Raw genomic sequence first — 22,786 nt, 5'->3', positions numbered from 1 at the left:
CCTCCCCCTGACCCCCAACTAGCACCCCTAATCTGTGATCCCTCCCCATTGTGGGAATCCGTCTCCTGTCACCCCCACTAGCACTCCTAATCTATGATCCCTCCCCATTGCGGGAACCCCTCCCCCACCACCCCAACTAGCACCCCAATCTGTGATCCCTCCCCATTCCTGTGGTTTGTGTAGTCGCGGTGCAGCACCTGCGCTCTAAAGAAACCCATCTCCACGAGGGGTGTAGCTACGGTTGCCACTGGCATTTTACAACGCTGAAACTTGCAGCACTGTGGGGGGAAGGGGGTTTCACCCCCAACCCGAGCGAGAAAGTTGCAGTGCTGTACAGGGCCAGTGGAGACAAGACCTAAGAATCTTACCTCTCCAGCCTTCAGGACACCTGGGTTCTTCGTGCCCTTGGGCCGAGAGCTCTGCAGTGTTGGCATTTCACATAAAGCCCCAGCTGCTTGCGTCCTGTTTAGATGCGAATCCTGTCTTTTGTATTGTAAAACACAGCCCACCTCTCCAGCTCTTGTCTTGGGGAAAGACACTAGCAAGAGTGACCCTTGGCGGCTCAGAAGCCAAATAAGGAAAACCACAAATTTATCATTGTTAAAAAAAACAACCCCACCCAAGATATTTTAAGCCAATCTTATGATTTCAGGGTACCTGGTGTATGATTTTTGAATGCTTGGGAATGGCAATACTGCAGTGGGACCCTAGAGGTTAAAACAAAAAAAAACACCCCAGCTTTCTTTCAGCTTGTTCTAGGATATCAAAAACAGCTATTTCCTTGTGGCCTGTGGTTTGGAGCGTGTGAAGAAAGCGCACAAGCTGAACCTTTGCTTTCTCCACACCGACTTCCTGTAACAGCAGGGGGGCAAACCGGGTGGGAGGGCTAATAGGTTGGGGCTGGGAGCCAAGAGTCCTGGGTTCTGTCCCCAGCTGCAGAAGGGGAGTGGGGTCTAGTGGGTTGTAGCCAGGGGGGCTGGGAGTCAGGGCGCCTGGGTTCTACCCCAGCTTTGTCTCCCATTGGCCTGTGATGGAATGAAAATGCCTTTCACGGCCTGCAAGTCCACATCTAGCCGTGCAGCTGCGCGGTAATAACAATCCCAGCGGCTCTCAACCTTTCCAGGCGACTGGACCCCTCTCAGGAGTCAGATTTATCTTGCGTACCCTCAAGTTTCACCTCCACCTAAAAACGCCTGGCTTACAAAACCAGACATAAACATACAAAAGGGTCGTAGCCACACTAGTACTGAACAACAGCTGCCTGGCTCATTTTTACCATATAATTATCAAATAAAGCCATTGGGATATAAATATTGCATTTACATTTCAGGGTATAGAGCAGTCTAGACAAGTCATTGTCTGTATGATGTTTTAGTTTGTACTGACTTCGCTAGTGTTTTTTATGTAGCCTCTTGTAAAATCCAGATGAGATGATGTACCCCCTGAAAGACCTCTGCGTACCCTCAGGGTTATGCGTTCCCCTGGCTGAGAACCACTGTCCCGTTGTCATGAAAAGCCCACTTCCGGAAGGGGCAGAGTCACACCCCTGAGTTAAATAAGTTATGCCAACAGAGGCTGTAGTGTAGACAGCACTTCTACCGTAGAGTAGCCCCGTTGCTTATTTCACATGCAGGCTTTCAACATATCAGGGCCTCTTCCTCTTTCAGTAATCATCACCTGCAGCTAGGAAACCAGCTGGGGCTGAGGGCAGGTGGTTAACGCAGAGGCGAGCACTTAGAAATGCGAGGGGGCGTAGGGGGGTGAGAAAGACAGATTATAGTGGGGCAGTAGGACCACCCTAGCTAAGGCTCAGAGAGCCCGCAGCTTGACAGCTGATTTCTTTAAATGCTCTAAAATCCCCATACCAACTGGATTTGGCTTGAAAACTGCTCTGGCCCGAGGGCTGCGGGGTAGGGATAATGGTCCAGATGTGAGGGGAGGGGGGTTTCTAATGTTTCAGAGGCTCGAACGCTCCCCAGACTGAGTGCCCGTGGAGCCGTGATCCAGGGTCAAAGCTGGCTCTTTAATCCCTTGAGACCAGCGGAACAAGGCACTTGCTGCCTTCTGGCTTTTGAAGCTATGCACCACCCACGGGCTATGAGTCGGAGGCTCTTTGTACACTACAGCGTGTGTCGGTGTAACTTATGTGACATGCGGGGGCTGGAGCAGTGAAGCTGACGGAAAAGCTCTCTCCCCTCAGTTTAGAGCAGCTTGATTAGAGAGATAATGGCGGTGGAGCTGTGTGGCTTTGTGAGCTCTCTAGGGTAGCCGTAGCCTGAGTTGGGCCTGGGGGAGCAGTCTGAGCATAGTGTGTTGTATGCACTAGCTGTTCTCAGGCTGCTGGGGGCTCCTAATGGAAGTTTGGCTTTGGTATTTCAAAGTCCACAAGCAGATTCATATTTTATTCCAGTAAATTCACTGACAACCACCTTCGTTAGCTCAGAGTTAAGGTGTCCCGGCACTGGCTTATGCCCTTCCAGAATGCTGAGTTCATCAAAGCACAACCTCCGAAAACCAGGAAATACAGAGTTAAGGTAAACGCCCACATAACCTTAACTCTGCCCTCTTTGAGTGATGCCCCAACGTCATGGCAGCGGGTAGCATAGGCAGGGGAAGGCTGTGCCTCCCAAAACAGCCTGGCATGGCTCTGCCCACACTCGTCCTTCAGGCTCACTTCTGCCTGCTTCAGTTCCCTTCCTGCCGGTGCTCTTCTGTGGCAGAGAGGCTGGGGCCGGCAGGCTGGGGCTGGTGCACACAAGGCCCAGGGCTGGAGAGCTCCGGGGTTGGGGCTGGGGGAGCTCTGGCCATGCCACCCACCCAGCACTCCAGGGGCATGTTGGTGGGGCAGCAGCTGTGTGTGGGGGTGCTCCTGGCTCTGGCAGGGCAGGGAGGATAGGAGGGGTGGGGCCTCGGGCAGAGGGGGAGGGGAAGGGGGCTAGCCTTCCCCCAAGGATGCATTCACCCGTCGCCCATGCCCAACGTGCTCGTAACACACACACTGACCGTCCACCTTTGTGCTGTACTGAACAGGAGCGCCCTACACCTGCCCTACGCTCACTTAGCCTGGTCCACAGAAAGAAAGATGGTCCCCCCATCTACTACATTTTGCATCCCCGTTAGCACCCCCGTCACCTTCATGCGCCCAGTGCTGTCCAGCACTCTGCTTTCACTTACTCTCCATTCAACCCACAGAGCACGCTAACCTCCCACCTCACGGCTGACAAGCCCCAGGGCAAGAAGACCCCTGTGCCCTGCTACTGACACACCCTACACCACACAGGGCTGTAATGACTGGATTTCCCAAGACACACGTGCAGGGCCGCCCAGAGGATTCAGGGGGCCTGGGGTCTTTGGCGGCGGGGGTCCTTCCGCTCCAGGTCTTCTGGGCACTTTGCCAAAGAAGTGGCAGTGGGTCCTTCACTCCGGGTGTGTTCGGCGGCACTGAAGGACCCTCTGCCGAAGTGCCACTGAAAATTCTCCTGGGGGCCCCTGAAAACTCTCGTGGGGGCCCCTGAGGGGCCCGGGGCCAGGTGCACATTGTCCCACTGCCCCCCCCAGGCGGCCCTGCACACTAGCACCTCTTTGATCCCATACCTGGGGGTCAGGGAGAGGGGCTCACAACTCCACCCCCCCCGATCAGCTTATACAATCACAGCTCTGCCAAGCTGCTCCAACTAATCCCTCCATCATTCAGCATAGCTACTCCCAGAACAGAGAATGCAGCTGCAGTGTGTGCAGATAATTCCCAGGGGCTCTTGCCAGCCCCGGGGGGCACAGTTAAGGTTATGGGAGCATTTGCCTTCACTTTGTATTTCCTGGTTTGCAGATGTTCAAGTTTTGCTGAACGCAATGTTCTGGGAGGACCCAAGAGAGCCTCAGGCAACCTTCCCTCTGTGTTTATGAGGTTATTTGTACAGAAAGAAGCGTTATTAGTGGGAGTTGGTGGTCATTTAGGCAGTTGTAATGCTACTGTGGTTAATGAATGTAATGACGCGACCTAGCTCACGCATGGTGCTTTAGATCAGTAAATTGAGAAAGGAGGTAAATATCTTCAGCCCCATATTAGAGGTGGGGAAACTGAGGGACAAAGAGGTGAAGTGACTTAGTCAAGGTCTCTCAGCAGCCAAGCCAGGACTGGACCCCATGACTCCTGAGTCCCATGGGTCTCACTGCACAGCCACACAGTTGCTATGTGATTCCCACCCCTGCATCCCCCCTGTATGTTTTGTTGTGGGGGCAGTACCGGGTATACAATGGCACCGGGGCGCCGGGCCCACACTCAGAAGGGGCCCTGGCACCCAGACTGTGGCCCCGCCCCGCACCCCACTCCACCCATGCTGCGCCATAAGGCCCCGCCCACACTCGGCCTCTTCCCCCTGAGGCCCCGCCCACCACTCACTCTGCTCCACCCCACCTCCCCCAGGGCCTCAGGGGCACAGTGTGGGCAGGCCTTGGGGGGAAGAGGCTGAGCAGGGGGGCAGGGTTTCAGGGCGGGGCATGGGCGGAGCAAGGGACAGGGCCATCGTCTGGGTGCCTGGGCCCATAAAAGATTAATCTGGCCCTGTGTGGAGCGCTGGGGTTAAGGGTCCTGCTTTGAAACATTTGCAGTGTGTAGTTGCTAACAGGGCGGGTGAGAGAAACCTCAGACATGGGCCGTACCCCAAATACTGTTTAAAATTAGTCATCAGCAAGTGCTTTGTTGTGTCCAGATCCCCAGCCCAGGATAATGCTGAAAGGGGGAAGGCTGGAGGGAAGGGGCTGTGCACACCCCAGAGAGGTGCAAAGTGGTGTCTCAGATGAAGTGTGAACTGCTCCATTCATCTCAATGGGTGTTCCCATCCCTCACACACACACACACACATCAGATGCATCCGATGAAGTGAGCTGTAGCTCACGAAAGCTTATGCTCTAATAAATTTGTTAGTCTCTAAGGTGCCACAAGTACTCCTTTTCTTTTTGCGAATACAGACTAACACGGCTGCTACTCTGAAACACACACACACACTCACACGCACTGCTGGGGAGCCTGTGATATGCATCGAGCATGCCTGTTCTCAGCCCTCACGCCAGTCTCAGGCTTGGTCGACACTACAGAGCGAGGGGGGCATAGGGCGGTTGATGTCAACCTAACCCTGTAAGCGTCTACACTGAAATGTAGCTCCCACCCACGTGAGTCGCCCACTGCAGCTACTTGCATTGCCTGTTGTCTGTCAGCCCCCTGTGAGGGGGAGGGGGGCTTCAGCGGTCAGTGCCCCACAATGCCCCCCACCGTTAAGTCAGTGGAAGCGCTCCTGGTGAGGACAATGGACGGAGCTAGCGTGGCCGTGAAACGCCGCTTTAATTGCCGCAGTGGCTGTACTTAAGGTGGCAGTGTAGCCATGCCCCCAGCAGCGTGGTCTTGGTGCCGGGTCCCCATATACCTGTTCTCAGCTCCCACCCAGAGGGGTAGGGCTGCCCCAGAGGCTGGTTCCTATGGGAGTATCAGGGAGAGGGGCTCAGACTTCCATGGTAGACCAGAGCTTCCCCGGATGGCGGCTCATGGGGGGGGGAGGAGGAAGAGAAAGCGCCTCAGACCCCCTAGAATGGCTCAGATACCCCCAGACAACAAACAGGAGGGGAGAATATGGGGCAGGCACCCCCTCCCGTAATCCCTCCACTCACTTTGCCGCCCAGCCCTATGTCATTTCTCCAGTCCTCACCCCCTTCCCTGACCCCTTGTGGTCCCCTTCCCATAATCCCCCCACTTCTTGCCACAGCCCCTTCTCCCCATGCCTTTATCCCTCTTTCCCCCTCCCCTCCCAGCAAACATTCGTATATTTCATCTTTTTCTTTAAAAAAAAAAAAAATTTGAGCCCCTGCTGAACTCAAGAGTGGCCGTCCCCAAACTAACAACAGCCCATGGACAGGGGCTACACGCCTGCAGTTCATCTTCTTGCCAAGGGTCTGGTGTGACTCTATAGGGCCGGGGCGCAGGGCAGGAGATCAATGACCTTAGCAGATCCCCCAGGGGCCAATCAGGGCCTGGGACTAATTTCTCTTTGATGAGCCTCTTCACAAGTCTTTCTGCCTGTGGAATCCGATTGGTTCACAGCTGTCAGGCACACGCCCATCCAAAGTGCCAAACTCTGTTTCGGATCCCATTTGGATTCCCCGTAGGGGCAGAGGATCTCATGCAGTAGTAGGGTGACCAGACAGTAAATGTGACAAATCGGGACAGAGGGTGGGAGGTAATAGGAGCCCATATAAGAAAAAGACCCCAAAATCGGGACTGTCCCCATACAATCGGGACATCTGCTCACCCTATGCAGTAATTGGGCTAAGTGTCAAGCGATTAAGACCATTTGGGGCACAATCAGACACATGGTTTGATCCCTAGGTCTGTACAAAAAACTTCAGCAGACTCTTTCAACTGTAAGGAATGCTGGGTTTGGGGGCGGGCAGCACCTCGGAAATGTCTTGCTCAAATGACTCCAGATTGGGATCACTAACTCTACCCAGCACACCCATGAAGTGCACCAGATTTCAAAGCAGTACGAATAAGCATGTGGATTTTAGAGCAGGTTTCAGGGTAGCAGCCGTGTTAGTCTGTATTCGCAAAAAGAAAAGGAGTACTTGTGGCACCTTAGAAACTAACAAATTTATTTGCGCATAAACTTTCGTGAGCTACAGCTCACTTCATCGGATGCATTTTGATGAAGTGAGCTGTAGCTCACGAAAGCTTATGCTCAAATAAATTTGTTAGATTTTAGGGCAGTGGTTCTCAACAGGGGTTACACAGAGGCCTTCCGGGGGTACATCAACTCATCTGGATATTTGCCTAGTTTTACAACAGGCTACATAAAATGCACTGGCGAAGTCAGTACAAACTAAACTTTCATACAGGCAATGACTTGTTTATACTGCTCTGAGTACTATACACTGACATGTAAATACAATATGTATATTCCAATTGATTTATTTAATAATTATATGGTAAAAATGAGAAAGGCAGCAATTGTTCAGTACTAGTGTGGCTGGGACACTTTTGTATTTTTATGTGTGGTTGTGTAAGCAAGTCGTTTTGAAGTGAGGTGTAACTTGGCGGTACGCAAGATAAATCTGACTCCTGAGAGGGGTCTAGTTGTCTGGAAAGGTTTTGAAAAGTCAGCCTTCAAACAGAAAGGAGATCTCAGCCTTAGCTCCAACGGAGCTGCCTCAGCGTTAGTCCCCGGTGCGGGTTCCCTCTCCATTTTCTGAGCAGTGGCACGGAGTGCGATCAAACAAAGCAAATGGCCAGGACTCTCATCGCGGGCGGGCTGAGAAGGGGGCCGCTGACATCAGGGATCAACCCGCAGCAGAGAGCCCAGTTCTCAGCACTGCTGTGAAGTCCACATAAGCGACGCCCTGGCCTGGCTACTGCCCTTGGTCAACCTGGTAACTTTGGACACAGAATGACATTCAGCGCCCGGTGGTAACTGAGCCAGTCTGCACCTAGGGTGACCAGACAGCAAGTGTGAAAAATTGGGATGGGGGTGGGAGGTAATAGGCCCCTATATAAGAAAAAACCCTGAATATCAGGACTATCCCTATAAAATCGGGACATCGGGTCACCCTATCCGCACCACTGATCAGTTTCACCCCTGCAGTTCCAGGGAAAAGGAGATCCGACAGGAATGCCAAATTCTAGAGAAATGACCCCACTGGGGGCGTGTAGGGGCCAAGAGAGGGCTCAAGTTATTAACCAAGCAGCTGTGCTGTGATCCCTGGTGTCCACGCCCTACCAATCACTTCCTCAAGTCAAAAACCACGGGAAATTCCTCTACAACTACTTGGTTAAGGCAGAGTTCTGGTTGCCCCCGTGCCCTTCCCAGAAGTGGAGAACAGCTAAATGTAACCCTCTGCAAATGGGACACGCAGCGGTAAGGGACACGCCACCCCCCGAAATGTAACCTTAACTTTGCCCCCATGGAGTGATGCCCCAACTCGCCGCTGGCAGATGTGGTGCCGCTCTCCTCCCAGCTGGGATGGAGCACTGTGGGGACACAGAGCGTGTCCTCACTGAGCCACGTTCAGGGCAGGCTTAGGGAACAGCCCCAACCTCTGGAGCCTCTGGAAGCTCCCCTTCACTCCCCCCGGCCTTGCAGTGCATGGTCACCTACCTTCTCATCCCCACAACAAGAAGAGGCAACTGTGTTCCCTGCCCTTCACAAACCACATAGATCAGCCCAGGAACAAGGGGTCCCTGATCACCCTGGGGACAGATGCCCCTCTCCTCCTATGACAGTGCAGCCCACCTGCCCAGCCAATCCAGCTGGCTCTAGCACAGAGCATGTACAGACAATGGCACATTCACAGAACCAGTCCCAACGGGCAACCCCAGTGGCCTAATGGATAAGGCCTTGGCTTCCTAAGCCAGAGATTTTGGGTTCAAGTCCCATCTGGGGTGAAAAACTACCCTACTCACAGGATGGGGACATGGCACCCCGATCTGGCCAAAGGCTGGCTCTTGGGGACAGGGAATGGGACCCTCTAGGGGGTGCCAGGTCCAAGGTGGGGGGACTGGCTGGCTCAGGGGGGCAGAGACATTCTGACTGGGCACCTGTTCAGTGGTTCCCAGTGTGAGGTGAGTTTATTGGGTCTCAGCACAAATTTCCCCTGTCCTGCAAGTTTCACTAACCAGTCCTCCTTGCTCACTAAGGGCTGGACGGAGTACAGAGACCGACCTTCTGTCAGGTGGGGGCTCTCCCTTGGCCCCCCAGCCTAGGCACTGGGAAGTCTCTTGTCAGCTAGTTGCACACTGACTGCAACATGATGCAAGCAGGGTGGATAGGTGTTAAATGACACCGGGGGGGGACCAGGCCCGGAGTGAGGCTGGCCTCAGCCCACAAGTCACAAACCACACGGCGCAGATGACATAACAAAGGCAGAGTTCCGGTGCGAGCGTAAAAGGCAGAGCGAAAAGATATGGCAGTAGGTTAGGGTTCTTGGCAGCTTGGCATTGCATCTACGGGGGATAAAGGGGTTAAGGGCAGGGTTAGGGTTAGAGGGGTTGAGTAGCGGTTTCCCCACTCTGGATGGGGAGGTGGCTGTGCGAGAGGATGCTCTGACCCAGTTTCCTTCAATACCCCACTCCCCTGTAGGGCCAGCCCCCACCCTGGGGTACAACATTGACACCGTCCACCCAGAGGTGCTAGCCCCCAAGGCCAGTAGGACTTTCGGGTACCAGGTGCTGCAGTTCAAAGATGCAAGGTAAGAGACCCACCTTGCACTGCAAGAAAGACCCAGAGTTAGAGGGGGCTGGAAATCAGGACTCCTGGGTTCTATCCTCAGCTCTGGGAGGGCAGTGGGGCCAGAGCAGGGGGCAGGGAGTCAGGACTCCAGACCCGTGGGGATTGCCAGGCCCCTGCCAGCTCTTTTCCGGTGGGATCCCCCCAGCTTGTGTATGGTGTCTACAGGGTCATGCACAAACCATGATGCTGACTCCCTCTTCCCCTTTCACTACCCAAATGCATGCTGCTTCCACCAGGGTTAATTGGGAAGTGAGAGTATGTCAGAGGGCCACAGCAGGCAGCACTGGGGTGGGGTGACCCAATGAAGGACGAACTGGAACGCAGAAATCAGGAAGGAGGTGGGGTCTCATCATGTGTTAGAGCAGGGAGGGGGCTGGGAGTCAGGACGCCTGGGTTCTATCCCCACCCTCTGTGGGGTCCCTGGCAAGCAGGTATTTCCCATCCCCGGCATCTGATCTGCCTTGTTTTACAGCATCATTGTGGGAGCACCAGGTGACCAGAACTCCACAGGGCAGTTGTACCAGTGTGCTGTGAAGAAAGGCTCCTGCCAGATCATCCCATTGCCGGGTGGGTCTGGGGAGAAATCAGGGTTGCAGGGGGCTCGGGGCACTGGACAGGGCAAAGCACTGACCCCATTTCCCTCTCCTTGCAGCGAGTGCTCAAATGGCGCATCTCGGCATGGCACTGGCGAGCAGTGGCACAGATGCCCAGCTGATTGTGAGTGTGCGGGGGGGCTTTGGCTGCGGGATAGGTCCTGATGGGACGTCTCCAGCTCTGCTGGGGAATAGACAGTTGGGGACGCTCCTGCCTCAGGTGGGGACAGGCTAGATGGGGCGTCTCCCTCTCTGCCATCCCCTCTTGGATTCTCCTGTTGTTGGGCTCATACCTGGAGACCCAGGCCCCATCCCCATCTCCCTTCCCAGTTGGGTTTGGCTCAGTCACAGATACTCTGATTTCCAGTCCTATGTGCTTCCCCCACCAATCCCATACATGGCTGGTAACTGCCCTGCTCGGTGCCCCCCATAGGCCTGCGGCTCTGGGTTGAACCGAACATGTGATGGAAACCAGTACCTGAGTGGGATCTGCTACCTATTCAAGGAACACCTGGAACAGCCCAAGGAGATGACGCCAGGATTTGAAAGTAAGGAATTGACAAACTCAAAGCACTGAGACCCCGTTGCAGGAGTCCTGGCTCCCTGCTCTAACCCACCAGACCCTACTCCCCTCCGAGAGCTGGGGATAGAACCCAGGTGTCCTGACTCCGAGCCCCGCTGCTGTAACCACTAGACCTCACTCCCCTCCCCGAACTGGGAATAGAACCCAGGAGTCCTGGCTCCCGCCCCCTACCCCACACTCCAACCCTCTCTGGTGGTTCTCCACAGAATGTCTAAAGGGGAATGTGGATCTGGTGTTTCTCTTCGATGGATCAGGCAGCATGAACACTGACCAGTTCAGTGCCATCAAGGACTTCATGGTCGAGGTGATGGAGAAGCTGGGAAACTCCACAATACATGTATGTGATTGACTCCTGCCCCTCCTGGTGACACCAGCCAGGCCCCATCTCCCCAGACGGGTGCTACAGGACTCTGCGTTCCATCTCCCAGCTGTGCCCCATCTCCCAGCTTGGCACTAGGGGGCGCTGTGTTACGGGGGGGTCCTGGCCGTGGCCCATCTCCCAGTTTGGCACTAGGGGGCGCTGTGTTACAGGGGGGTCCTGGCCGTACCCTATCTCCCAGCTTGGCACTAGGGGGCGCTGTGTTACGGGGGGGGGGGTCCTGGCCGTGCCCCATCTCCCAGCTTGGCACTAGGGGTGGTCCTGGCTAGTCTCTATCTCTCAGTCTGGCTCTAAGGAGCACTGTACAGCAGGGGATCCAGCCCTGCCCCGTCTATCGGCATGCGGGGGTGGAGGGGTGCTGTTCTGACAACCCCTCTTCCCCGCCAGTTTGCCGCAGTGCAGTTTTCCCTGGAGGTGAAGACAGAATTTGACTTTAACGACTACAAACAAAACCGAAATCCCCGGGTACTCCTGAAGAACGTGACGCACATGAAAAGCCTGACAAACACCTTCAAAGCCATCAACTATGTTGCGTGAGTAACCAGGGGCGGGAGGGAGAAATGGACCCGTGACAACCAGCCCCCACGCCCCACCCCAGAGGTGGCTGCATCTCAGTGCTGGGGGAGGGATCCTTGTAGAAACAGCTCCTGTGCCCAGCTCTGGAAGTGGCTACTTCTGAGTTCGTCTGCACCATTTCACTGTGCCCTGCAGAGAAAAGGTTTTCATCCCAGAGTGTGGCGCCCGGGAAGATGTGACGCGCGTGATGATCATTATCACGGATGGAGACCCCAGTGACAGAGGGAATGTGACCGCTGCCAAAAAGAAGAAAATTGTTCGGTACATCATTGGGGTAAGGAACCCAGGAGTCCTGGCTCCCAGCCCCCCACTGCTCTAACCCACTCCTTTCCCAGAGCTCAGGAGAGAACCCATTGGGACTGACACGGGCGCCAACGTCCCCTCTCGCTCTCTCCAGATTGGCAATAACTTTCACCGGAACGAGTCCCAGGCTTTCTTGACACAGTTCGCCTCAGAGCCCACAAGCCAGTTTGTCAAGGTGCTGGACAACTTCGAAAAGCTCAAAGGCCTCTTCAGTGAGCTGCAGGCCAAGATCTACGCCATCGAAGGTACCGGCACCCCTGGTGTGTGGCCTGGATTGTGGCAGACACAGCTTGGCAGCACCCCCTGGTGCATGCACTGGACATCTGCAGCTCCCCCAGCGCCCCTGGCACACGCACTGGACATTGAGCAGCCCCCAGTGCCCTCTGGTGCATGCACTGGACATGATCAGTCCCCCCCAACACCCCCGGCGCATGCACTGGACATGCACAGTCCCCCCCCCAACACCCCCTGGCGCATGCACTGGACATGCACAGCCCCCTAGCACCCCTGATGCATGCACTGGACATGCACAGTCCCCCCCAACACCCCCTGGCGCATGCACTGGACATGCACAGTCCCCACCCAACACCCCCTGGTGCATGCACTGGAAATGCACAGCCCCCTAGCGCCCCCGGTGCATGCACTGGACATGCACAGTCCCCCCCAACACTTCCTGGCGCATGCACTGGACATGCACAGCCCCCTAGCGCCCCCTAGTGCATGCACTGGCCATGAACAGCCCCCCCAACACCTCCTGGTGCATGCACTGGACATGCGCAGCTCCCAGTGCCCCCTGGTGTATGCACCGGAGATGCGCAGCTCCCCCAGTAGATGTACTGGGCATGGACAGCAGCCCAGAGCACACGCTGGACACAGAATTCAGCAATTCCCCTATGGCTGAAAAGCTGAGGCACATAATCCGAACCCAGGAGGCCTGATTCCCCCCACCCCCCCCCCCCACTTCTCTAATCCACTAGACCCCCCACTCCCTTCCCAGAGCCCGGGATAGGACCCAGGAGTCCAGACTCCCAGCCCCCTCCCCCCCTGCTCTAACCATCCATTCTGTCAGCTGTCACCGAGATGCAGCTGCCTCTGGGGTGAGCTGTAGGGGCTCTTCATACAGGGGTCACTGCGCTGAGCTCACACCCCTGTCTGTCCTGCAGGTACCAGCAGCCGCAGCTCCTTCCACCTGGAGCTCTCATCCAGCGGATTCAGTGTGGACCTGGCCAAAGTGAGCCACAAGGAGGGGGCCTGAGCTATAGTGATTTGGGGTGGGGGAGGGGTCTGAGCTATTGAGGTTAGGGAGGGTGGGAGAGGGCTGTGGGGTTCAGAGGTGAGGGGATGGCTTTTGGGAGCTTGGGGGGGTTGGGGAGGGGCCTGGGCTATGGGAGTTCAGGAATGAGCTGGGGCTACAGGGATTTGGATTTGGGAGGGTGGGGAGGCTGGGCCATGGGGGTTCAGAAGGTTCATGGAGGGGCCAGGACTATAGGGGTTCAGGAAGGGAGGGACGTGGACTATGGAGGGAATGGGGTATGGGAGTTTGGGGGGGGTGTCAGGGAGGGACCCAGGCATGGGAGTTGAGGGGCTCCCCATTCCCTCTGCCCTCCCCTTTGCCCCATGGTGTGTCTCTCTCTCCCCCTGCAGAAACGGGTGGTGCTGGGGGCCGTGGGGGCAGATGATTGGGCGGGGGGCCTGATTGAGCTGCGGAGCAACCTGGCGCTGGAGACCTTCATCGGGAGCCCCTCAGCCAGTGAGCAGATAAAGGACGCCTACCTGGGTATGTTATCCCCAGCCCCTAGAGCCTTCCAGCCTGCCCCAGCATCCCCCATCTGTGGGATGGAGGCGGGGGGGCCATTTATGCAAGGATCCCTCACCTGGCACTGAAATGCGGCTGCCTCTGGGGTGGGGCGTGCGGGCCATTTATACAGGTATCCCTCACTCGGTTCTCACAGGGGGGAATCCCTGGGTTGTGCGTACAGCTGTGGGGTGAGGGCCTCTGCAGCTGGGTGGCTCTCCAGCTACTGAAGCTTTGGAGGGCTGATCGGGGCACACCCTGCTGCCTCTCTCCACCCCCATGGGCAGGACTAGAGAGGCCTGCCCATCCCCTCTCATCCTGAGAGGTTTCCTGCCCCCCAGGCTACGCGGTGAAATCCATGCAGCACCAGAACAGAACACTCTACGCCGCGGGAGCCCCCCGCTATCAGCACGTTGGGATGGTCATCGTGTTTGAAATCGACCCCGGCACCTCCAACTGGACAGATACTCAGCACATCATGGGCAACCAAGTGAGAATGGGACGGCCGTGCTGCAGGGAGCGGGTGGGGGCTCAGCAGGGGGCGCTGGGCTGCAGGGAGGGGACAGGAGGCTCAGCAGGGGGCACTGGGCTGCAGGGAGTGGGTGGGGGCTCAGCAGGGGGCGCTGGGCTGCAGGGAGCGGGTGGGGGCTCAGCAGGGGGCGCTAGGCTGCAGGGAGGGGGGCCAGAGGCTCAGCAGGGGGCGTCGTACTGCAGGGCAGGGAGCTCAGCGGGGGTGCTGGGCTGCAGGGAGGGGACAGGAGGCTCAGCAGGGGGCGATGTGCTGCAGGGAGTGGGTGGGGGCTGAGCAGGGGGTGCTGGGCTGCAGGGAGTGGGTGGGGGCTCAGCAGGGGCACTGGGCTGCAGGGAGCGGGTGGGGACTCAGCAGGGGGCGCTGGGCTGCAGGGAGGGGGCCCAGAGGCTCAGCAGGGGGCGTCGTACTGCAGGGCAGGGAGCTCAGCAGGGGGTGCTGGGCTGCAGGGAGGGGACAGGAGGCTCAGCAGGGGGCGATGTGCTGCAGGGAGTGGGTGGGGGCTGAGCAGGGGGTGCTGGGCTGCAGGGAGTGGGTGGGGGCTCAGCAGGGGCACTGGGCTGCAGGGAGCGGGTGGGGCCTCAGCAGGGGGCGCTGGGCTGCAGGGAGGGGGCCCAGAGGCTCAGCAGGGGGCGCTGGGCTGCTAGGTGCAGTAAGAGGATCACTAGGGGGCCCGCTCCCTACCTATCTGACCCCCCTCCCCATTTGGTTTGCAGATTGGCTCCTATTTTGGGTCAGTTCTGTGCTCGGTGGATGTGGACGGGGATGGGGACACGGACGTGCTCCTAGTGGGGGCCCCCCTGTTCTATGAGGAGAGGAGTGGGGGCAGGGTCCACATCTATCGCTGGGACCAGGTGAGTAAGGGGGAACCTGGGGCTAGGAGCGTGGAGGATGAGGGGGGGTCTTCCCAGCAGGGGGGTCTCCCTAAGGGGTTCCCAGGGCAGTGCTGGGGGGACGCTGACTCTGTATCTAACATTTCCGTGCTCACTCCCCAGGCCGGGCTCACCAGCGCTGCTGTGCTCCAGGGAGCCACGGGGAACCCCCTGGGCCGCTTCGGCGCAGCTGTCACGGCACTGGCTGACCTGAACGGGGACAGCTGGGCTGATGTAGCCGTGGGGGCACCGCTGGAGAGCGAGGAGCGGGGCGCTGTCTATATATACAACGGCCACCACAGGGAGATCAATACACACTACAGCCAGGTCAGGAGAGGCAGTAGGGGGCACTGTGCCCCATGTCCCAGCCTGGTACTAGGGGGTGCTGTGCTGTGTGGGGTCCTGGCTATGTCCCGTCTCCCAGCCTGGTACAAGGGGGCACTGTGCCACAGGGGGTCCTGGCCATGTCCTGTCTCCCAGGCTGGTACTAGGGGGTGCTGTGCTGTGGGATTTCCCAGCCATGCCATGTCTTCCAGTTGGGCATTAGGGGGCGCTGTGCCATGGGGGAGGTCCCAGTCATGTCCTGTCTCCCGGCCTGGCACTAGTGGGTGCTGTGCCAGGGGGTCGCAGCCATATCCCATCTCCCAGCCTGGCACTAGGGGTCACTGTGCCACAGGGGGTCCTGGCCATGCCCTGTCTCCCAGCCTGGCACTAGGGGGTGCTGTGCCATGGGGGGGGGTCCCAGTCATGTCCCGTCTCCCAGCCTGGCACTAGGGGGCACTGTGCTATGGGGAGTCCGGGCCATGTACCATCTCCTGGCACTATGGGGGCCCTGTGCTGCAAGAATCCAGCATTCACATTCTCATACTGTCGTGATTTTCCCCCCGCTCCGTGTTCCACAGAGAATTGAGGGCGCAACACTCTCTTCTGGTGTGAAATACTTTGGCCAATCCATTCATGGACAGATGGACCTCAGTGGGGACGGGCTATCAGACCTCACCGTTGGGGCTCTAGGAAAGGTGATCATGCTGAGGTGAAGCTGTTTACCGGACTCCTGGGTTCTTTTCCTAGAGAGTGGGACATGGGGCCTTTCCCCTCTAGGGGTTGCTGGGTCCCGTCTGGCCTGAGGGCAGGGGGACTGGCTGGATCAAGGGGTGGGGAATGGGCCACCAGATCTTTCTTCTCTAAGGGGTGCTGGTTTACACTGTCCATTGTTTCCCCAGCTCCCGGCCCATCCTGATGGTGGTCCCCACGATGTCGTTCTTGCCAAAGGAAATCCCGGTAAAGCAGGTGGAGTGTTCAGGGAGCGTTTCCTCCCGGCATGGTGTTCAGAGTGAGCTCAAAGTCTGCTTCAAAGCCAGCCAGCGCTACCAAGGTCAGAGACAGGGTCTGAACCACGTCCTCTAACCCATTAGGTCCCACTCCTCTCCCAGAGCTGGAGCCCAGGAGTCCTGGCTCCCAGCTCTTCCTGCTCTAACCCACTCACCCGTAATCCAACCTTTATGCATTTCCCCGCTTCTCTCCCGCCAGAGCCTCTCTCTGCCAACCTCACCTACTGGCTGGAGATTGATGCCAATCGTGTGAGGAGCCGAGGAGTGTTTGGGAACGGGCAGAGGAACACGTCTGGGACCATGGAGATCTCAGAGGGGGAGCACTGCAAAACAGAGATGATCCAGATATCAGTAAGGTCCCACTCCGTGGCCCGCAGCGGGAACTGGCTAACCCATTGGGATAATAGCACCGCTGCCTTGGGAGCAGGTCACGGTGGCTGTTTATACGAGGGATCCCTTGCCCAGTGCGCAGTGTGGGTGGGGCGCAGGGACTGGTTATACAGGGATCCCTTGCCCAGTGCCGCAATGTGGCCACCTCTGGGGTGGGGTGCAGGGACTGGTTAGACAGGGATCCCTTGCCTGGCGCTGAGCTGCAGCAGCCTCTGGGGTGGAGCGTTTACACAGTGATCACTCTCTGTTCAGAGCTGCATTGAGGATTACGTCACGGCAGTCAAGATCTCACTGCACTTTGCCCTCCAAGAGGACGGTGGCCCCAGCAGGACCCCGCACCCGGTGCTGAACCCCTTGTACAACTCGTCAGCGACAGAGGTGAGCCCAGCCTGGCATTGCTTGGTTCTGTGGGGCTGGCTGGGCTCTGGGGATGATCTGGGAGGCGGCCAGCCCAGTCCAGCTGATCTGGTATTAACTTTCGGGCTCTGTTCTCTGTTGCAGATCCCCTTCGAGAAGAACTGTGGGGAGGATGGGGTGTGCGACGCCAACCTGCAAATCCGCTTCCACCAGAATATGTACAGCAGGGGGCACCGTTCTGCAGGGAGCGGGAGGGGGGCTCAGCAGGGGGCGCTGGGCTGCAGAGGGAGGGCGGGGGCTCAGCAGGGGGTGCTGTACTGCAGGGAACGGGAGAGGGGCTCAGCAGGAGGCGCTGGGCTGCAGAGGGAGGGAGGGGGGCTCAGCAGGGGGCACTGGGCTGCAGGGAGTGGGGGGGCTCAGCAGGGGGTGCCGTGTTGCAGGTGGAGGACAGGGGCTCAGCAGGGGGCGCTGTGCTGCCAGGAGCGGGGCCAGACGCTCAGTGGGGTGCACACTCCCCCTGCAGTCATTGATGACCCCAATGCCCCAGTATCAGCACTTTCCCCTAATACTTCCCCCTTCACCCCATGGCTCTTTTAACCCTTTAACCACCGTGGAGAGACTGAGAGCTCCCCTCAGTTGTGCTCCCACCGACTACGTCCTCCTCCCCCGCTGCCCACTGCCCTGCTCCCCTCTCATCCTGCTCACGGATCTGGAGAAGGGGCAGCAAATGCAGTCATGGGACGGAGGAGCTGGGTCTGTTCCCATGTACCACTCATTCCCCGGACACCTGGGTCCTTTGCAAGCCCCTGCCCCTCACGTTATTTGGTGCCCAGTGTGGGGAATTGCTGCTAACTGGGTCTCTCACCCCTGCCCTCTTCCCATAGGTCGCAGCAGCTGTTGGTCTCACCCTCCACCCAGCTGCGGGTGGTGGTGGAGCTCACCAATTGCGGGGAAGACGCTTACCACACAACTGTCCACCTGCCCCAACTGCTAGGACTGTCCTTCCGCAAGGCCTCGGTGCTGGAGGTAGGAGGGGGCTCAGGCTCTCAGCAGACTCAGGCAGACACCCCTGCATTGGTGACACTTGGGACAGTTTTAAGCTGGACCAAGCTCAGGGAGGCCTGGTTGCCTCACGGGGAAGGGGAACAGGCCATGGGGCCTTTCCCCTCCAAGGGGCACCGTCGCTGATTGGGCCCCAGGGCAGGGGACTGGCTGGCTCAAGCGGGTGGGGAATAGCCATGGTGCCTTTCACATCTCGGGGTGCTAGCTCCGACCCAGCCCCAGGGTGTCCGGGGACTGGCTGTCTCTGGGGGGGTCTTGTTTCCTGACTGGTCTCGCAAGCACTGCTGGCCAGGATTGGGGTCCTTCCTCCCCCCCCCCCGCTTACTTCTCATTGGTGTTTCCCCCCACACAGTCCAGTCTCCAGGCCAGCGTGAGCTGCAATGGCCTGGAGACTCCAGACACTAACTTCAGGAACCTCTCGTGTAACGTCAGTCACCCGATCTACTGGGAGAACAGCCGGGTGAGTCAGCGCCACCCCCATGGCCCATACGGGTGCTAGGGGGCGCAGTGCTTCAGGGAGTGGGGTGGCGCTCAGTAGGTGGTGACGTGCTGCAGGGAGCGGGGGAAGGGGCAGTGCTTAGTAGGGGGCGCACTGCTGCAGGGAGAGGGGGTGCTCAGCGGGGGGCGCTGGGCTGCAGGGATATGGGGGGGCGCTCAGTAGGGGGTGTTGGGCTGCAGGGAGCGGGGGGGCACTCAGCAGGGGGCGCCGGGCTGCTGGGATCAGGGAGCGGGGGGTGCTCAGTAGGGGGCGCTGGGCTGCAGGGAGCAGGGGGTGCCGGGCTGCAGGGAGCGGGGAGGCGCTCAATAGGGGGCGCTCTCCCCTCGCAGTCAGCGCTGACTCGATTCTTTCTCGCCCTGTGCAGCTTCTGCTCCAGCTGCTGTTTGACATTCTCACCAACAGCTCCTGGGGCGACTGGCTGGAGCTGGACGTCATGGCCAGCAGGTGGGCGCGGCCCTCTGGACTAGCCTCTTAAGAACCGGGACCGAGCTGCCTCTGGGGCCATCCCTGTGGATCCTGGCTGCATGAGCCACAGCCCCACAACATAGGCCACAGCCCCCCCCCCCACCCGCAGCTGCGTGGGCCACAGCCCCCCCTTGTTTGGACATTGAGAGGTCGGGGGTCGTGTCCTGTGTCACAGGGAGCATAGCTGTTCCCCAGCTGTACTGCCCGAAGCAAGCTGGGTTGTGTCCTTGCACCCTGTCCCAGAGGGGGCCGCAGCTCAGCGCCGGGCGAGGGATCCCGGTATAAACAGCCCCCACGCCTCACCCCAGAGGGGGCCATATCCCAGTGCCGAGGAAGGGCTGGAGCCTGTAAAGCACTTGGGGATGTCTGTGGTTTCAGGTGCTAGAAATAGCGGTGCCTGCCAGGAGGATGTCGCTGGCGTATTGGGCGGGGAACCCAGCACTCATTCGGGACTGGGGGTGGCTGCAGGGGGTTATAATGTGTTTCCTTCTTGTACATCCGCCCCCACCCCAGTGACAATGAGAAGAAGGGGACCCTTGCGGATAACAGAGACTTGCTGTGGATCCCCATCCTATACCCCATAAACATCATCACCAAGGGGTAAGACACTGGCCCCCCTCCCCTCCCAGAGCTGGGGCTAGAACCCAGGAGTCCTGGCTCTTCGTGCCTTAAGCTCCCTCTTCCCCTCTCTGCGCCCCTGATCTGTGGGTCGGTGCCAGCCCTGCTCTCTCTGCTCACAATGTCCCTCCCTCCCCCTCACAGAGCGGACAGGTCCACCCAGTACGTCAGCTTCAGCTCCCTGAACCCAGAGGTCAAGACGGTGCAGCATGTGTACCAGGTGAGGGGCTGGGCAAGGTGCAGGGGGTGCCGTGCTGGCCGGGATCTGACAGGGGTCACCCTCCCCTCCAGCCCCGTGACACTGCCCCCAGACTGCCACAACCCTCTCTCCACAGCTCCCTTCCCCACCTCCTGCGTCGCCCGCCCCCCACGTCCCACACCCCGGCCTCCCCTCCACGCCCAACGTGAATCCCCCGCCCTTCCTTCATGCCCCTCATGCCCTGTGGCCCGGGTCATGGCCCAGCCATAAAGGCCTGGTCCACAGCCTCGTCCCCATTGCTCTCGGCACTTCTCTTTGGCAGGTGGAGAACCTTCTGCCAGGGACTTTCGAACAGCCAGAGGTGACGGTGTTTGTGAGGGTGCCACAGGAGCTCCCGGCCGGGCTCGCCTGGGAGCTGCCAGGCGTGCAGACGGTGAGGACAGCGTGAAGGAGTGGAGACGAGGCACAGGGGACGTTGCACAGCACCCCTAGTGCTGGGGGGAGGCGGGACACAGCTGGGGGGCCCCATGGCACAGCACCCCTAGTGCCAGGACAGGAGATGGGCCATGGCTAGGACCACCGGGGCACAGCACCCTGTAGCAGCCGGCTAGGATACAGGACACAGGCAGGGGCTGACAGTCAGATGCTCTACAAGCTCAGTTACATGTGGTGGAATCTCCTGGGTTTCCCTTGCTCCCTCAGGACCCCAATGTGACCTGCAATCATGTTGCCATGGACGGGAAAACGAAAGAGACAGACGCCACCAGCGTCTCCTTCCACACTCCCAAGGTAGGCGTCTTTGTCCTGAGTGACATGTAAGACACGTCTCAGCCCAAAGACCTTTACAGGGATCCCTCCCCCGGTGCGGAGATGCAGCCACCTCTGGGGCAGGGCATGGGGGCTGTTTATACAGGGATCCCTCGCCTGACGCTGCTATGCAGCCACCTCTGGGGCAGCGCGCGGTGCAGCATGCAGATTGTAATGTGGCCAGGACGCCAAGGTTAACAGTCCCACCCTTGGGGAAAAGTGTCAGGGAATCTTTAATGCCCAGGATGTCACACTAGTGCTGATTTTGAAAGACCTTCAGGCAGCACCACACTGGAGTCAGCTCTGATTGTGAGGGGGCAGTACCCTCTATTGAGTCCCTAGCACCATGCTGGGGCATTGGGGCCAGCACTGACTGAAAGGGGTGCATGCCTCCTGTTGACCCTCCAACCCACTTCTTGGGTTTTCATGCTGTCTCCCATCCCAGCACTAACCCAGCCTGCTCTACATTGTGTGTGAAACCTGCCCGGGTCCCCGCCTGCCAGGCCCATTGGAGCCGACAGCCCCGTTCCTCTCCCTGAGCCAGGTCCCCACCCCTCACTGGCCCCAGGCACCTCTCGGGTCCCTTTGTGCCCATGTTCCCGCACGTCAGCTCTCCGGAGAACCCTCTCCCTACCTTGTGCTGGTGTGTTTCTTCCTAGCACTGCTCACCCGGAGACTGGCAAATCTACAAGTGCAACCTGGGCCGGATAGATGCTCCCTTCGTCATCACCATCGTCGGGCAGTTGTCGGTTACCGGCAAAATTGAGGTCAGGGCTCTGTGCGAAGATATAGGGCCTTTCTCCTCTAGGGGGCACCATCCCTGAGCCAGCCCCAGGCCAGGTTGGCTCATGGGGGCAGAGAATGAGACACGGGGCCTTTCTCCTCTAGGGGGCCCCAGGTCTGCTCCAGTCCCAGGTGGAGAGACTGGCTGGCTCGGGGCAGGGGAGGGAATCCAAAGCCCTACGCAACCCCCTCAGCAAAGGGACTGAGCCCCTCACCCTGGCCTAATGTCTCTGTTGGGGGCAGGGCTGAGTTTCCTGCTCTCCCGCTGGGCCCCCCTGTGTAAGGGGGCTCTCAATTGGGAGCTGCTGTAGAGACTAAGCCCACAGCTTCTTGATCTCACAGGGCAAACCTCCTCGAGCCCTGTCCATAGTGCAGCCCCCAGCGGGGGACTGAGCGCCCTCCAGGGTTAATGTCACGGTGAGGTGTGATGCCTCCATGCCCCCCAAAGGTGCCAAGAAAGGCAGAGAGCACCAGTGAGGCTGCCCTATGGAGGCAGGATCGTCCCATCTCAGGCTCTGCCCCCCCCATGAGATTACAGGTGGGGGGCCAGGGTGTCTGAGGCCTGGTGTCCTGCTCTCCCTCCAGACTTCCTCCCGGTCCCGGTTCTGCACTGACCTGTGGTTCAGCTTCAACACCAGCAAATATGTGAGCCAGTATAGCGACGAATTCACACAATCCCAGGTAATAATCTTGGCCATGAAATCCCCCCCTCCCGCCCCCCAGTGAGCAGCTGGGACTTCCCTGCCCTCCTCCCCACCCCCTTCGCCCCACCTGTGTCTGGGATTCGGTGCCCACCACCCAGCCCAAACTGTCTTGTTGGGCTCAGCTCCTGCCCGAGGGCTGCTCAGCCCACATACTGAGTCCTCCTTCCCCAGAGGCAGGTGGGGTTTCCCCCTTATAGCCCCGTCTCCATTTCCCGTAATGCCGTGTCTGCCCCTGCAGGTCACCACGGAGGTGGAGCTGTTGCACGTGATGAATTACTTCTACGTATACATAGGCAGCGGGGTAGGGGGGCTGCTTCTACTGATCCTGATCATCGTCGTCCTGTACAAGGTGAGATGGGCAGGGATTGGCTGGGCGATAGGACTCTGGCTCACTTGGAAGTGGTGCATTGCAGCCCGCCGGGTGATGAGTTTCCCTGCTGAAGCAGTCAATAAAATCGCTTAATCTTTCTCCAGCAACATTCCCCCCAGGGGATCCCAAAGCCCCAGGCAGACATTGGAGGGACCGTGTCACCTCCTTAGCGCTCATCTTGAGATGCGTCCACCTCTGGGTGGAGGCAACACTCTCCAACAGCGAAGGGGAGGAACTGAAAAAGAATCCCATGTCCCAGTTGAAACCACAGTGAGGACCTGGCTGTCACAGAGGAGAGAATG

General features: G+C 58.5%; 1 protein-coding gene across 1 annotated transcript in view; it reads left to right on the top strand.

The window, feature by feature from the left end:
• Nucleotides 1-22,786, top strand: part of ITGAL (integrin subunit alpha L) — a 28,032-nt gene that overhangs the window by 3,451 nt on the left and 1,795 nt on the right. The window contains exons 2-29 of the mRNA XM_038404025.2: nucleotides 9,120-9,228; nucleotides 9,742-9,836; nucleotides 9,922-9,986; nucleotides 10,296-10,410; nucleotides 10,652-10,782; nucleotides 11,212-11,357; nucleotides 11,536-11,674; nucleotides 11,798-11,948; nucleotides 12,867-12,934; nucleotides 13,348-13,480; nucleotides 13,840-13,988; nucleotides 14,744-14,881; nucleotides 15,023-15,226; nucleotides 15,802-15,932; nucleotides 16,123-16,274; nucleotides 16,430-16,581; nucleotides 16,873-16,998; nucleotides 17,122-17,195; nucleotides 17,862-18,003; nucleotides 18,392-18,499; nucleotides 18,903-18,982; nucleotides 19,517-19,603; nucleotides 19,766-19,841; nucleotides 20,143-20,253; nucleotides 20,523-20,609; nucleotides 21,287-21,394; nucleotides 21,996-22,091; nucleotides 22,353-22,463. Of these exons, the coding sequence (XP_038259953.1) occupies nucleotides 9,120-9,228; nucleotides 9,742-9,836; nucleotides 9,922-9,986; nucleotides 10,296-10,410; nucleotides 10,652-10,782; nucleotides 11,212-11,357; nucleotides 11,536-11,674; nucleotides 11,798-11,948; nucleotides 12,867-12,934; nucleotides 13,348-13,480; nucleotides 13,840-13,988; nucleotides 14,744-14,881; nucleotides 15,023-15,226; nucleotides 15,802-15,932; nucleotides 16,123-16,274; nucleotides 16,430-16,581; nucleotides 16,873-16,998; nucleotides 17,122-17,195; nucleotides 17,862-18,003; nucleotides 18,392-18,499; nucleotides 18,903-18,982; nucleotides 19,517-19,603; nucleotides 19,766-19,841; nucleotides 20,143-20,253; nucleotides 20,523-20,609; nucleotides 21,287-21,394; nucleotides 21,996-22,091; nucleotides 22,353-22,463 (3,284 nt within the window). The remainder of the gene's footprint in view (nucleotides 1-9,119; nucleotides 9,229-9,741; nucleotides 9,837-9,921; nucleotides 9,987-10,295; nucleotides 10,411-10,651; nucleotides 10,783-11,211; nucleotides 11,358-11,535; nucleotides 11,675-11,797; nucleotides 11,949-12,866; nucleotides 12,935-13,347; nucleotides 13,481-13,839; nucleotides 13,989-14,743; nucleotides 14,882-15,022; nucleotides 15,227-15,801; nucleotides 15,933-16,122; nucleotides 16,275-16,429; nucleotides 16,582-16,872; nucleotides 16,999-17,121; nucleotides 17,196-17,861; nucleotides 18,004-18,391; nucleotides 18,500-18,902; nucleotides 18,983-19,516; nucleotides 19,604-19,765; nucleotides 19,842-20,142; nucleotides 20,254-20,522; nucleotides 20,610-21,286; nucleotides 21,395-21,995; nucleotides 22,092-22,352; nucleotides 22,464-22,786) is intronic.

This window comes from Dermochelys coriacea, chromosome 6 (genome assembly GCF_009764565.3).
Source record: "Dermochelys coriacea isolate rDerCor1 chromosome 6, rDerCor1.pri.v4, whole genome shotgun sequence".
Lineage (NCBI taxonomy): Eukaryota > Metazoa > Chordata > Testudines > Dermochelyidae > Dermochelys > Dermochelys coriacea.
The sequence above is the reverse complement of the archived record's forward strand: the minus strand, read 5'-3'. Positions and strand labels throughout refer to the sequence as shown.